The 14,436-nt window shown below is 40.1% G+C and overlaps 1 protein-coding gene across 2 annotated transcripts in view; it reads right to left on the bottom strand.

The window, feature by feature from the left end:
- LOC106904678 (lamin-A) overlaps positions 1-14,436 on the bottom strand; it is a 37,727-nt gene that overhangs the window by 2,044 nt on the left and 21,247 nt on the right. For both annotated transcript variants that reach the window (XM_014969104.2, XM_014969103.2), the window contains exons 3-12: positions 7,425-7,581; positions 6,893-7,018; positions 6,095-6,265; positions 5,304-5,429; positions 4,101-4,321; positions 3,296-3,617; positions 3,107-3,214; positions 2,336-2,455; positions 2,198-2,257; positions 932-1,084 (exon numbers count right to left, since the gene is read on the bottom strand). In XM_014969104.2, coding sequence (XP_014824590.2) covers positions 932-1,084; positions 2,198-2,257; positions 2,336-2,455; positions 3,107-3,214; positions 3,296-3,617; positions 4,101-4,321; positions 5,304-5,429; positions 6,095-6,265; positions 6,893-7,018; positions 7,425-7,581 — 1,564 coding nt within the window. The remainder of the gene's footprint in view (positions 1-931; positions 1,085-2,197; positions 2,258-2,335; positions 2,456-3,106; positions 3,215-3,295; positions 3,618-4,100; positions 4,322-5,303; positions 5,430-6,094; positions 6,266-6,892; positions 7,019-7,424; positions 7,582-14,436) is intronic.

Genomic DNA, 14,436 nt, shown 5'->3' with positions numbered 1-14,436 from the left:
GCTTTGTGTCTTTCTGTAGCTGCTTTCAGCTTCACTTTATTAATTAGATCATTAAGCTTAAGCTTCAATTTTTAAAATCAATCAGATTAAATAGATTCTTTTGCACCAGAATTTTATTTATTGTGAAAAGATAAAGAGAAGCTACCGCAGCATCACAGCTAAAACACTAAATTTTACCAACTATTTCTGTTACTTTCTAGTGCAAATGTCTTAGTCCAATGGAAATGAGACAAAACTAACCTTTAAGTAACTTTCCATAAAGATATGGGGACTTGGTTTAAGTTAATAATTGTTTAATGCTGATGGCAAAAATACTAGTTCTATTATTTAACAGAATTATTTAACACATTTTCTATATGTTGTTATAAGTGACATAATATTAAATGATTAATGACTTACAAGCATCTCCTGTATCTTACTGAAAACTTTAACACTGATGAAAAATTGCTAGTTCTAATGGTAGATTATTTCACTAAAGACATTTTTCCCATGTTATCTGTGAAATAATCTGCCAGTTTAACCATTATTTCTTTATTTTGACCTATTAAGGAAACATTTTCTTAAAAGTAGTTCCTGTATCTTGCTGAAAGTTTTAAATTGGTTTCATCTTATTTCAAGTGTACTAAGATATTTGCTTTAGAAGCTAAAGGAAAATACTCCAAGATTTTGTGTTTTTGCTGTGATTCTGTTAGATTTCTCTCAGATGTTTTACAGACAGAATCTAAAATAAAAACACAAAGTTACATAAATGACAATTTAATCAGTTAATGGGTTTAATTGAAGCGAGGAATATTGTTGCATTATTAAAATATTGAATTTACTTTGATTTTGTTAAAAAAAAAACTCTGCAGTGACTGAGTGCTTCTGCTTTTTTCTGGTTTATTGAAACCGGTTCTGGTTCTGCTGGTTGACCAGTAGAACTGGGCGGTACCTGTCTGGGATCGTTGGTTCCCATGAAGGAGGACTGTCCGATGAGGCCGTCCAACCCGCCGGAGCGTTCCGACGTCTGGCCGCAAGAGTCGCAGATGACCGTGCGGCTGCGCAGGTTGTACTCATTCTCTGCACCGCTGGTGCTGTGGGCTCCCTGCAGGGGGCGCCAAACAACAAACATGACCATCATTTACCTTTTGGACGTTACAGTTCAACAGGATTAAATGACCAACGAGCGTCTTCAGGGATAATTTGTTTGCATCAATGTTTATATTTCCCAATATTTAAATACTGCAGCCTGGTTATTAGATAATTTATAGTTTTTCTACTTTCAGATGAATAAGTGGCATTTCATAATAAAATGAATCAGAATAGTTTTCTTTTAAAACTGAGTTGTTTAAAGTTTATCATTACTTTTTTAGGGAACTTATGGCAGTGACTGTGTCACAGCAGTTAGTCCCACAAAGAAATACTGATCTTGAAAAACATTCCAATCATATAAAGAAGTCTGAGTTTCATCACTAAACCGCATCTTATTACATCTGCATTTAATTATATTTCAAATTTATTGATGCTTTTCATTGAACAAGACATGGAAAAAAATAGTAAAAGTAACAATCCAGACAACACGGACAGTTTAAAAAAAAGAATTAACTGGATTTTATTATAACGATACATTAGAATAATATAAGAAATTTAGAATGTTACATGATTAACAATACAATAAGTACTAACCCAGCTGCATCAGTACAGAAAATATACACCAAGACATTAACGTCTGAACGATACAGCTGAAAACTTAAGTGTTTCATATCAGTCAATATCAATAATTATTGATTAGCTTTTTGTTTTAAATATGACCAAACTGGTGGCTCAATTTTTCCTGTTTTAAACAGTTTTCACTCAGAACTGTTTTTAAGCAGTTATGAGGTAAACTGTTGCTGTGCAAGTTACTTAGTTGTTGCTAGGTAACCAGAGACTGCGCGAGTTGCTAGGCAACGAAAGTGTGAGTGAGTTGGTTGATTCCATCAATCTCTTAACTAGCCTGGAAAGCCAAAGTCTCTCCTCTGCCTACATTTCCCAGAATGCTGTGCGGTCCTGGATCAGAGTTCAGTGTATATTCTGTCAGATGTATTATTTATTGATATTGGTTACGTGTTTATTGTGATATATTTTGTTGATTTATTGTCCAGCCCAATAATGAATCCAGTCAGGGAAACACGGCTGCTCCTCATTTTAAACCAAATGTTAGAGAGGAAGAGTTTACCATGTCATCATCATCGTCATCCTGGAACAGGGTGCGCGTCACTTTCCTGGAGGCCATTTCCTGTTGAAGGATCAAAGAGAAAATGGTTCAGTTTTTGAAACCAACAGAAACTGAATAAAATGTTGGATCTGGACCGACCTCTCCGGCGGCGTTGATGAGCGTGGTCTGCAGGAGGTCGCCGCTGCCCCAGGACGCCTGGCTCTTCCACACCAGATCAGTGGGCGGGTTGTGGGTTCCACCACCAGAGGCCGCCCAGATCTGCACAGTTCAGACCCATTTAATCACAGCTCGGTTTAAAGGGACAGTACCTATGATTTCCAGGTATTTTATAGCATAACCCGAGTAACTATGTCACCTTCAGTTATTATAAAAATGCTATATGTATCAAATATGACCTAAAAGAAGTTTGAGTTAATAATTTAATGCCTTGAAATTGGACCTCTGTCTCTTTGAAAGCGCCTGCTCTTTCAATGACTTTAGGAAGTCATTACAACATGGCTCTTCTATTAACCCTTTAACATCAGTTTTACCAGCGTTGCACTGAGAAGCAGCTCCACTAGGTGTTTGCTAATTGCTGCTGGCTAGTCTGAAGGAGTTTAACTAGTCTGGGAGGAGCCGCGCCTTGAGGGGAGAGCTGAATGGTTGCTATGGAGATTAAGGGATTTCTCAAACATGAATGAAATCCATTTCTGATGACTTAACATAATAACATGAAGCTCAAAAAAGCTTAATGTAATTCTTAAATACGTTTGTTTTATCTTATATTGTTTAATATTTTACTAATTTTGAGTTTGAGAAACAAGAATTACAATAAGCTCATACTATAATGCATCTGGTAAATTATTCCATTTTGTACAGTACTTCCCCTTTAACAGAACAGAAACCAACCAAGCCGGGCGTTGGACTCACCGTCACGGTGGATCCGGCCTTCAGGGTGAATTTGCTGGGGAACTTGTAGACGATCGGACTGCCGCTGCCGACTTGCCTCTTCAGCTGCCAGTTGCCCAGCGATTGATCCTGGAGGGAGTGAAAATGTTAATCATCTCGTCAGTTTGGTGTAATTCTCAGGGACTGTAAAGTCTGAGAGCAGCTTGTTACCTCGTCCGCCTTGTTGCTCAGACGGATGAACTTGCCCTCCAGGTCGACCTCGTCCACGGTGATGCGTCCGCTGGCGGAGGCCTGCTGGCTGATGCGGGTCTTGGTGATGGTGCCGCCCACCATGCTGGACGTCTCGCTGTCGTTGTCATTCAGGCGGCGCTTCTTGCTGGCGCTGGACGAAGTGCGGCTGCTGGAGGCGGCGGCGGCTGCTGCAGCAGCAGAGGAGGAGGCGGAGGAGAGGAGCAGGCGGCTGGCGTGGCCCGACCCGGAGGACCGGGTCACTGTGACCTTAGTGGAGGAGGGGCTGGGAGAGAGGCGGAGCCTGGCGGACAGAAGGAGTACAACAAAAACAAAGTTTTCAAAGTTAGCAAAAGAGCTAAGCTAAAATTTAGCTCTGCTATTAGCAGAGTAGCAGAAGTGTACCACCAGTGTGCATCGCTAACCAGTGGCTAACGGGTAGGAGTGGGTGACACAGACTAAAAGTAGCCAAGTATGCTAAACGTTTTCAAAGTTAGCAAAAGTGCTAAAGCACTGAGCAAAAAATTAGGAGTTTTTAAAGAGACAGAGGCCCAATTTCTAGGCATTAAATCAGGATGCAGAATTTCTTTTAAGTCATTTTTGATGCAACTAAAGGTAAGAGTTACTTGATTATGCTATAAAATGGCACCATGTCTGGAAAATCCACTGGTATTACTGCACAGGCCCACCAAACTGAATCCAAGCCTCAGTTTGGCAGCATCAGAGCTCATCTTCCCTCCGTCTCCTCCTTAGAAACACGTCCATGTTTGGTCGACCTTCAGCTCACCTCTCCTCCTCTCCTTCCAGCAGCTTCCTGTACGCGTTGATCTCCATGTCCAGGGCCAGCTTGATGTCAAGCAGCTCCTGGTACTCGTCCAGCTGCTGTTGCATCCGGGCCCGGATCTCGGCCATGTCGCGGTCCTTGTCCTCCAGGCGGCGCCGCATCATGTCGCGCTCCCGCGCCATGGACTCCTCCAGCTCCCGGACTCTGGCCTCGCTGGCCGCCAGCTGCCAGAGACACGAGGGTCGGTCAGAGGAAACGCACCGCCGATGGGCCCATTATCGGACCCGAGGAGTCACATGACTCATCGAGAGTCACATGATCGTTCTGCACCGATATTCATCAGGGAATTGAGCCGTTTTTCAGCTGATATAACGGTCATCAAATGAGACAAAATACATCATGAAGTATTTAAACTACGCCTCCTGCAGCAGCAATTACTGGTATGTAACATTAAATGACCATTAAAAAAAAAAAAGAATTCATTTAATCCCCTCCTGCATCTCAACAGAAACCAAACTGTTTATAGATTTCATATCAGGGAAGAATACACGTTTTATACGCATCAAAACATCTGAAGTTTTCTCTGCTTTAATTTCAGACATATTTTATAGAAATCAGGTAAACAAAATGACGGTGCTGCGAACAGTTCTGTGACAGATTGCTGTTTATTTCGCATCAGAACAGTTTGTTTCTGTGGCTATGCATCGATTCATAATCATGGCGCCTGAAGGAATGTGTCACTACACTGCAAAAAAACTAAATATCAAGTTTTTTTGTCCAATTCTTAGTGCAAATATTTGCACCAAGTTAAATATCTTAGTGCACTAAGATAAACTTAGCAATAACTTTTCAGCAAGAAATAGGAGCTTATTTTAAGTCAGTAATTCTTTACTTTAAAACTGAGATTATTTCACTTATAACAATATTTTTCCATGTTAGTGAAATAATCTGCCATTGGAACCAAAACTTTACTTCAAATAAGCTCTTATATTTTACTTAAAAGTTACTTCTAAGTACACTAGAATGAGACACTAGAAAATAGACAAAAATTACCTGGTAATATTTTGTGTTTTTGCAGTGTAGTGGCTAACGTTTGCTTTTCGATCCAGAAACATTGTGGTCTGTTGCTGTGGTTTTTGATAAATTGGTGGGAAGTGACGGCTGTCTGGGTGAATCCCGGTGGGTTCTTGTGTGAGGAAGCGGTACCTGTTTCTGCAGCTGGGTCAGCTGGACCGTCATGCCCTCCAGACGGACCCGGGTCTGCTGCAGCTCCTCGTGAGCCTCGCCCACCAGGTGGTTGTGTCTGTCCGCTGACTGACGGGCGTTTTCCAGCTGCAGCAACGAGACGGACAAACATCAGAACACAAACCTCCAACTTTCATCTTCTCACTGAAAAACCCCTCAGTTTGGAGGTTTTTAATTTACTGTGAATTATTTTTCAGCAGCTGCATTTCTATTATAAATGAGTGTAAATCCTTGTTAATGTCCTGCTGATGTAAAAAAACAACTTTATAATTGTGCCATTTCCATTAGATAAGAAATTAAATTAAAATCACACATTCACGCAAAAAATTATTAAAAAACATGACATGAAATCATCTATTAATCAACAGAGGAGACATTTCCATTTGACATTTTGAAAATAAATTTACTAAATGGAAACGCCAACTTTGAAAAAGCTCCTGTTTTTCCAATAAGTTTTGGTGATAGTTTTTCACTCTTATCAATATTCGTTTATTTTGCGAAACTGTAATGAAATGTTTTTTTTTTTTTGGATAGATTACTTCATGTTAAAATGTTAACAGTTGTTACATTTTAAGTACCAATTAAAGTTTGTTAAATTCTAGTTTTATCAACAAATTCTGCCGTTTGAGGACATCAATGATCCTGATGTTGCCTGAAACCAAAACGAGTTGAATCTCCTGGATCTAAGTGATGAATCTGTGTTAAATGAGACACAGCACGGCCTGCAGGTGGCGCCGGCACGGCCCTCCCACCTTGGAGTGGTAGGTCTTCTCCAGCTCCTCCTTGTAGAGGCGGACCTGGTCCTCGTGCTGCGCCCTCAGCTCGGTCAGCGCATCGGCCAGCTTGCTCTCAAACTCCTGCTGCCTGCCGCTGTCGATCTCCACGATGCGAGACTCGTGTCGACGTTTCGACTCACGCAGCTCCTGCAAAAAACCCCCAAAACATTCAGAGACGCTGAGAAAACCCAGCTCATCTGCATTTAAACAGTAGTAATCTGAGGCCTCGGTAAATTTAATTTGACTGCTGTGACGAAATTACTTCTTAGGAGCTCCAGCAGAAAAATCCATAAGCAGATCATCATCACATTTAAACATAATTTTATTCACTTTTCACAAGCTGCAACCAAAACAAAACAAAGATTAAAACTTAATTACAGGAAGAAACGGCGAGTCACAGCAGCAGCTTTTTAAGTGAAATAAAAACGGAAGACGATTAAAAAAAAAGAATCGACTTTTCTCAGAATTCAGATTTTTTTCTAAAATTTAATTCTGAGATTTAAAAAAAGTCAATTCACTAATTAAGCTCCAAATTCTGAGATCAAAGTCAGAGTTTGTGAGAAAAAAAAATCTGAAGTTTGAAATTAAATTTAGATTTCCAAAGCAGTTTTTAATCCCCCCCATCTCTAATCCTGTTCTGTAGAAATCCCAGTTGAAGGAAGGTGAAAAATGCATCATGGGAGCAAATCTGGAGGAGGAGATGCAGAACCAGCGGTTGCTGTTTGGAAGCGAACAAACTGCCTGCAGAAATCAGAAGAGATGAGGAGCACCAACCTCGGCGTAGATGTTCTTCTGGAACTCCAGCTCCTCCTTCAGGGTCTGCAGGCGGTTCTCTGCATCCACCCGCCGCAGCATCTCATCCTGCAGCTGCTTCTTCGTATCGGCAAGGCTGACGTCCAGCTGGGAGAGAAGACAGAAAAAAGATCCAACACCGAGAAAATAAAAATAAACTCTGGACAGGAAGGTGCAGTTCCTAGGTTTGGACAGTAGGTGGAGCGCAGCCACAGCGTTGAGCTTCGAGCTGAGATTCATTGATAAAACTGGCAGAAAGCAGTCGCCTCATTCATAATCAGCTGCAGAGCGATTATAGGAAATTATTTTCTGCATGAAGCATGCAGTGATAACTCGGAGGGAGCGACGGCGGCTTCAGGCAGGTGAAAAAGCCGAGCGCCAACGTCGCTCTCCGCTCCAAAAAACCACAAATCAGACTGCAGAGCAAGGATTTCTGCCACTCTGAGGCAGGAAGTGCACCTTTCCTGACCGCAGCACCCTCAGGAGGCCTCGGTCGAACTCAGGCCGCGCTCACCTTGGCCAGCTGGGCCTTCAGCTCCTTCAGCTCGGCCTCCAGGTTGCGCTTCTCGCCCAGGGCGGTGGTGTAGGCGGCGTCTTTGGAGTTCAGCATGGCCTCCAGGTCCCGCAGCCGCAGCAGCGCCGCCTCCAGGTCCGACTCCTTCTTGGCGTTCCTGCGGAGCGACGAGACGTGGGCGTTAGTTTGCTCACCGTGTTCTGGAGAAGGTTTCTATCCTTTCATACGATCCAAAATCTTTACACTTTATTTCTCTGCTGAATTATGACCTTTATTTCCTAACAGCTTCACAAAAAAAAACATTTGAAATTGTTTGGTCTGTTGCAATAAAACCAATTAAATGAATGATAAAATAAACTCAATAATGCAGCCCATTTTTTGAAGGACAATTTTCCTTCATAATTCATTTCATCAGTTTCTGTTTTGTTTATTTTTTGGATATTTAAAATATCTTCCAGTTCCAGTGTTAAATGTTCCACTTTTATATTGCTTTAAAATGTTCTCAAAACAATATTATCGTTTATCGCAATAACTTTTGGGACAATTTAGCATCCGGAAATTTGTTTTCATGACAAACCTACAAATCATGTTCTGCACATTTTTAAATTTTAAAACTATTTTATCCAAAATTAGGAGGAAAAAGAGACGATTCATTTTATTACAAGAATAAATTGTTCATATTGGTTTCATGGATTATGCATTAAAAGTGTAGCCGGTAAGTTTATCACAATATTTTGTGGTACTATTGCGATAATAAAAATGACCAAGTACAGTCAAATCCACTAATAGTTTCACAAGTTTGATCAAAACATGTAAAAACAACTTTAATTTGTTCAGTCAGTGCAGTTAGGAATATAACAGCAAATTTATAATAAATCATAAAGAAACTGACGACCTGTAAACGTGTAGAAATAAACTGGAAACAAATCTTCTCTCAACTGGTTCAGAAATACGATTAGGAATCTAAATGTGAAGTAAAATAAATAAATCATAACGTCGTTCAGAGCTTTTATTGTCCAAACTGAAATATGAGGTCAAACTATTTATGTTAAATAAAAAAACAAACATACTCAACCTTTAAACAATATTTTAATGACCAAAAATTATTTCTGAATGTTAAATATTTAGTAAAAGTGAATCTTTTATGTCGGATGGAAGGAGCCATCTTTGCTATTAATCAATATTTTATTTACTAATTGATCATTTATTAATCTACCTTTAGAAGCTCAGATACTCTGTAGTCTGACCAGATGCTGCTTCAGACTCTACTGGGCAGCCGGACCAACCTGGCCTGATCCGACCAGCACCAGGTTCTGTTAGAACCCGTCCCGACTCAAAGCGGCTCACGTTCGGTGTGCATGTGATCGTCTGCAGCGCCGCCCCGTCTCTGCAGGAATCGGTTCAGAACCAGTGGGAAAAAAACAATCAGGAGGGGAGGAAACGGGCTCCAGTTCTCCCATTTGGCCTCATTGTCTCTAATAACGGCCATCTGCCGAGGGAGACCTCACAGACCGGACCAGAACCAGAACAGACGGGTTTAAACCAAACGCTTTACGACAAAGATGCAAACCTCATTAAAAACTAGAGTCTACATCCATTAAAGGGGAATGGCATGTAGTTTACAGGCTCATACTTCCATTTTATAGCTTAACCAAGAACTTCAGTTCTTATAAAAATGTTGTATCTGTCAAAGAAAAGAAATTTAACACCTTGAAATCGGGTCTTTCTTTTCTGAAACGCCACCTTCAGGAAGTCATCCCAACATGGCTCCTCTATTAACCCTTTAACATGTTTTTTACCAGCGTTTAACAGAAGTAGCTCCTATAATGAGCTCAGCAGTTCCACCAGCTGTTTGCTGCTGGCTAGTCTGAAGGAGCCAAAGGGTTGGGAGCTTTGTCTCGAAGGCGGCCCAGGTCCACCCAGGCATTTTACACAGCAGAATGGTTGCCATGGAGATTAAAGGATTTTGCAAAATGCAAAACTCCAGGAATGTTTTTGATGAGACCATTAAAATCAAGTGGATTTCATGGTTCTGCCCCTTTAAAAACTCCTGAATCAACATCTACTGACGGTTTCTGTAAGCAGCCGTGATGAGTTGCCTCCAGAAAACGACAGATTAGAGAGAGAAGTCTGCAGGTCCATTCATGGGACACACTGGGCTCCGGATGTTTGGTTTTTAAAGCGTCGGTTCTGATCTGCTACATTTACGTCAGCTGTACTGGAGCACAGTCTTCAAATCTATTTACAATCTATCACATTTATGTCTTTTTTTTAAATAAACATTTTCAGTCAATTCAGCTGTTTTTATATTTCAGATATCGTATCGGAAGTGAAAAAAGTTCATCGCTGCATCACTAAGCTGTTTCAGTTTGTCGAATCGAACAGTTTCACGGTTTCCATGCAGTAAAACACATCGAGGATCTGAACTCGTTTCCTGGAGCAGATGTTCATGTTTCTGTTACAACATGATGAGCAGGTCTGATCTGCAGGAGGAACACGCAGCTCTTTACGATCCAGGCGTGCCACACCTTTACGTTCAGACCGGAAACATTCCCTGAATTCCTGCGGTAAACACGACGTCACAGCTGGAGTAAAAACCTTCTGCTGGTTGGACCACGGAGGCGATTCACACCAGGTGTAAGGCCTTTTGTCAAACATGTTGCTGACCAGGGATGAATCGATTAATCAGATTGATTATTGAAAAACTAAGTAATCAATTAATCATTAACTGGAGAGAATTTTAAAAAAGTCAATTTGTTGAAAGAAAAACACAGTCAGAGCAGTAAATAAGCCAAAACTGTGCATTAAACATTTCACATTTAGGATTAAAAATAAAGGATTCGTTAAGTGTCACTTTCAGCTTCATTTGGTTGAAATTCTTTCATTAAGCTCTAATTATCAGCTAATCCATGAAAATAAACAGATTATTTTAACACTGCATTGATGTTAAATTGAGCAGAAAGAAATTAGCTTTTCAAATGTCGATGTTAGAGGTGATTTATTTATTTTTAGTTGTGGATGCATCATTTGCCATTGTATTTTACACAACATGCCTAATTTAAAAATGAGTTTTGCCTTTTTCAATGCATTTCTGAATGAAAAATCTGTGACGTTTCCACTGGGATTCTGACTCTGAAGTTTTGTATTCTTACATTTTTCTGAACATTTTTTAAGTATGTGAATCACTTCGTTTCATGTTTTTTATTGTAAATCTGGACATAAGCGATTAAATTTACTAAAATAACAGCTACGGTGTAATTTAAAGAGACAGTGGTTTTGTTTTTCTGTGTTTTCTGACGTTTCCAGGATTTAAGCCTCAAAACCCACGAAGGCGTTTTAAGACAAAGGCTGAAGCATTAAATCCTTGTCCGTGTGTGCTTTTAAACTTATTTGTGTAATAATGTGGGCGTTTTGACAGCAATACATTCAGATTACCTGAATTAAATGTAACCATGGAAGCATAAACCGGTGAAATGTGATGAAATGTTTATGCAGGATGAGATAAAAATGCATGTTTTTGCTCCTATAAACAACCAGATCCGTGTTCTGTTGTAAACCAGTGAATTTCTTCATTTCAGCGTAAATAAGCTGCGTTTCTGTTGACATGTTGCTCTGCTGAAGCAGTGAAAGCTGTGACAGTTTGTGTGGAAAGAGTCTGCAGCTTTTCTCAAACAATCTCACAATGATTGCAACCATTGCAACCAGCAGGAGGACAAACCAATATGGTCTCAGCCCAACAGATGAGCAAACACATGCAGACCGCGTCCCACTTCTTCGGATCGCATGAATAAAGTGGAAAAACGCGAGAATGTTTGGTGATACACGGAGACCTCTGTGCTGGAAGGGGAGACGGAATATTCTGGGTTCACAAACAGAAACAAATCTGTTTTAATAAAAGCTGTTTGGGAATGTTCACAGCGCACAGCAAAAAGGGGAGAAAAATGAAAAAAAAAAAAAGGGCAGACAAAGAGACAGGGAGGAGGAAGAGGAGGGAGTGATGAAGGGGAGGAGGAGGAATGCTCTGGCTCGGCTCCCGGCCTCCAGGATGACTCACAGCTATATCTTTGTCCGTCCCAGTAACAAGAAACAAACTCCGCCTCGCAGACTGGGAGGGAGAAAAAAAAAAAAAAAAGAAATCCTGATCACTTCAGCCATGTTTTGCTGTGCTGTTGCCATGGTAACCAGGGCCTCAGTCGTCAGCCCTGGTAAGCTCACGTTGCTGTGGATGCAGACATAATATATGCACACACACACACACACACACACACACACACACACACACACACACACACACACACACACACACACACACACACGTCTGCGCAGCCCTGAATGAACCCAGTAGACAATCAGTGCAGAAACGGAAACAAACGTTCGTCTGACCTTTGCACTAATTTAGCAACATTTTATGTTTTGTTGCTGCTTTGCAAATCAAATCGGCTCGTCATTCTGCTTCGACCCGACTGCTGGTTCTGAAGAACATTAATGATCCAGTCTGAGGAAAGGTGTCCAGCTGTAACACTGGAGTATTTCTAACTTTTAAATTACATCTAGTTGGGTTATTCCTTCACTTTTGAGGAGAAAAACAAAAACATTTTAAAACCACAGAAATTGTACATCATATTAAGTTGATTTAAGTAGTATGAACAACCACAAAAAAATGCAACATTTTTTTGTGGTTAAGCAAAAACAGAGCTTTACTGCAGTGAATGCTAACGGCTATTGGCTAGCCGTACTAGCTTAGATGGTAGCGCTCATCCAGAGAGTGCTGAGGGGATTTATATTCAGAAAAACAAATAAGTGTCCAAGTGTTTAACAGAGTCAAGATTTTATATTTTCCCCATCATCGTGCAGCTTTAATTATGATTATTACAGATAAAATAGCATATTCGGTTGTGTTTTGTACTAAAAACCACTGAAGGAAACGACAAAAACCGCCAAACCAAACCGAGCGCAACTTTATGAAATATGAACAAAAACAGAGTGTCACATTTTAGCAGTTGTAGGATTTCTCTTTTGTCGAGTCATTTCTCCTGCTAGCGCTAGGCTAGCACATTTGTTTTGGTTGGATTTACCCAGAATGCCATGTGTTCGCATTCACACTTCCCAATCGAACCGGACTTTGTTGGAGTCGGACTCCAGCTGGTGTGATTGAACCCTTAACGACCACGGATGCTTCAGCCATTAACCAAAGGAAGCTTTGCTGCTGCAAACTGAGTTATAAGAGAAAAACGTTTCACTTTTCCAGAACCGGGGATTCCTTTATTAAAAAAAAAAAAAAAAAAGCTTTGATAAAACAGAACCAGCTGCAGTTCTGCTAACTGAAGCTGTTCTGCAACTTGTTTCAACATCAGAACCCCAAACCCACATTCAGCACCTCGCTCTTTTCTGCGGCTCTGCTGGCAGAAATCCTCCCACATCCATCAAAACGGCCAGTCGGCCATTAAAGCCACCTCATCCTGGTGAGGGAGGGAGTTTCCCCGTGACTCACTGCTCCGGCACCGGGTGGAAAGCGGACCGGGTTCTCCCCGACGTTCCCCAATGTCTCTGTAAAACACTGCAGCTCTGTGAGGAAGAGGAAAGCTGAGGAAGAACGGGGCTTCTGCAAAACAAATGCAGGGGCCCTGAGACAGAACCAGGAAATGAACCGTGCTGAAGGAAAACAGCTGAGAGGCGGCCAGAAATGTGCCTGCTCAAATTTTATCATGAAATATTAAGTCATAAAAAGCTAAAAATGTGATTTTTTTTAAATGCAGCCTTGTAAACATCCACAGGTTTCTAAAAGCAGAACAATAAAACGAGGAATGCTGCTAAATAAAAAGGCTTGTACATCATGAACAAACCAACCTAAAACAAATATTTAAGATGAGGGGTAAAAATATATCAAACTAAAAACAACAAAATCACTTTAATTACTTTGCACTAATCTGACCTCAGTGACTTGATGAAACATCCAGAGATCAAACCTTTTATTTAACTTTAGCCTAATCATAATTTTTTAGAAAGCAGTAAATAAGCATTAAGATTTGATATGATTTATTAATGCTGCTTCAGTCCGGCCCGTCTTATTTATGTGTTTGAGTCGACGTTTCCAGAGCCATGTTTTGTGTTTAGTGGGTCCAACTCCTCCCTGCCTGCTGATTGGCTGGATCTCTCAGCCAATCAGAAGCCATCGTGGTTTATAGTAAAGCTGCTGGAATGAAGGGGGATTTTCCCTGGACTTTTGATTAGTTTTTGGCTCTTATGTGAACATTTAACTACTTTTTCCACTTACTGTGTCGTTTCATTGTGGGAGAGAAAGTTTTTCTGTATTTTTAAGTTGTTTTTGCTCTACTAGCGGTTTAAACATCTCTGTTCTAATGTGAAAAAAAAATTAGACCACAAAGTCATTTAAAATGATTTCCTCTCCTATTCTGTAAAAATAAACATGAAAACAAAAAAAGAAAGTATTTTTAATGCAACGTGTGATTCAAATATAATCTTCAGTGAGTTTTCACCTGAATGGAAAGTAACTAGTTACATTTACTTGACTTCCTGCAAGTACAATTAATTTGCATGTTGCATTCAAGTTGTTTATAAATGTAACATTTTTTACTTTTACATTAAATTATTTAGAGAAAAGTATGTTACTCAGTTAAATGTTAAATTGTATCAAGGAGTAAAAACAACATGCAGGAGAGACGGGATGAAGATGAAACTGGAAATTTATGTCATTAAAATTAATGGGACATATATTCATGCAATTTTCCAACACGTTTTATTTTTTGTTGCTTTTTTGTTCGTAAAAGCTGCTCATTAATTTAAAGAAAGCTTTTCATTATCAAGGTAACGGTTTACCTGAGTACTTCAGGTTTTCACCTGTGTGTATAAATCAGCTAATATTAGCTGCATATTTTGCATTTATAAATGTTTGCATCTTTTCATCTACTTTCAGGATAAGTCAGATTATAAAGTTTAATTTGTAAATTTGTTGTAAAAAGCAGATTCATGCCATTAGTGGCGACTCCTACTG

The sequence above is a fragment of the Poecilia mexicana genome, unplaced genomic scaffold (assembly GCF_051168715.1).
Source record: "Poecilia mexicana isolate PSO_F unplaced genomic scaffold, ASM5116871v1 scaffold_16, whole genome shotgun sequence".
In the NCBI taxonomy this organism is placed as follows: Eukaryota; Metazoa; Chordata; class Actinopteri; order Cyprinodontiformes; family Poeciliidae; genus Poecilia; species Poecilia mexicana.
The sequence above is the reverse complement of the archived record's forward strand: the minus strand, read 5'-3'. Positions and strand labels throughout refer to the sequence as shown.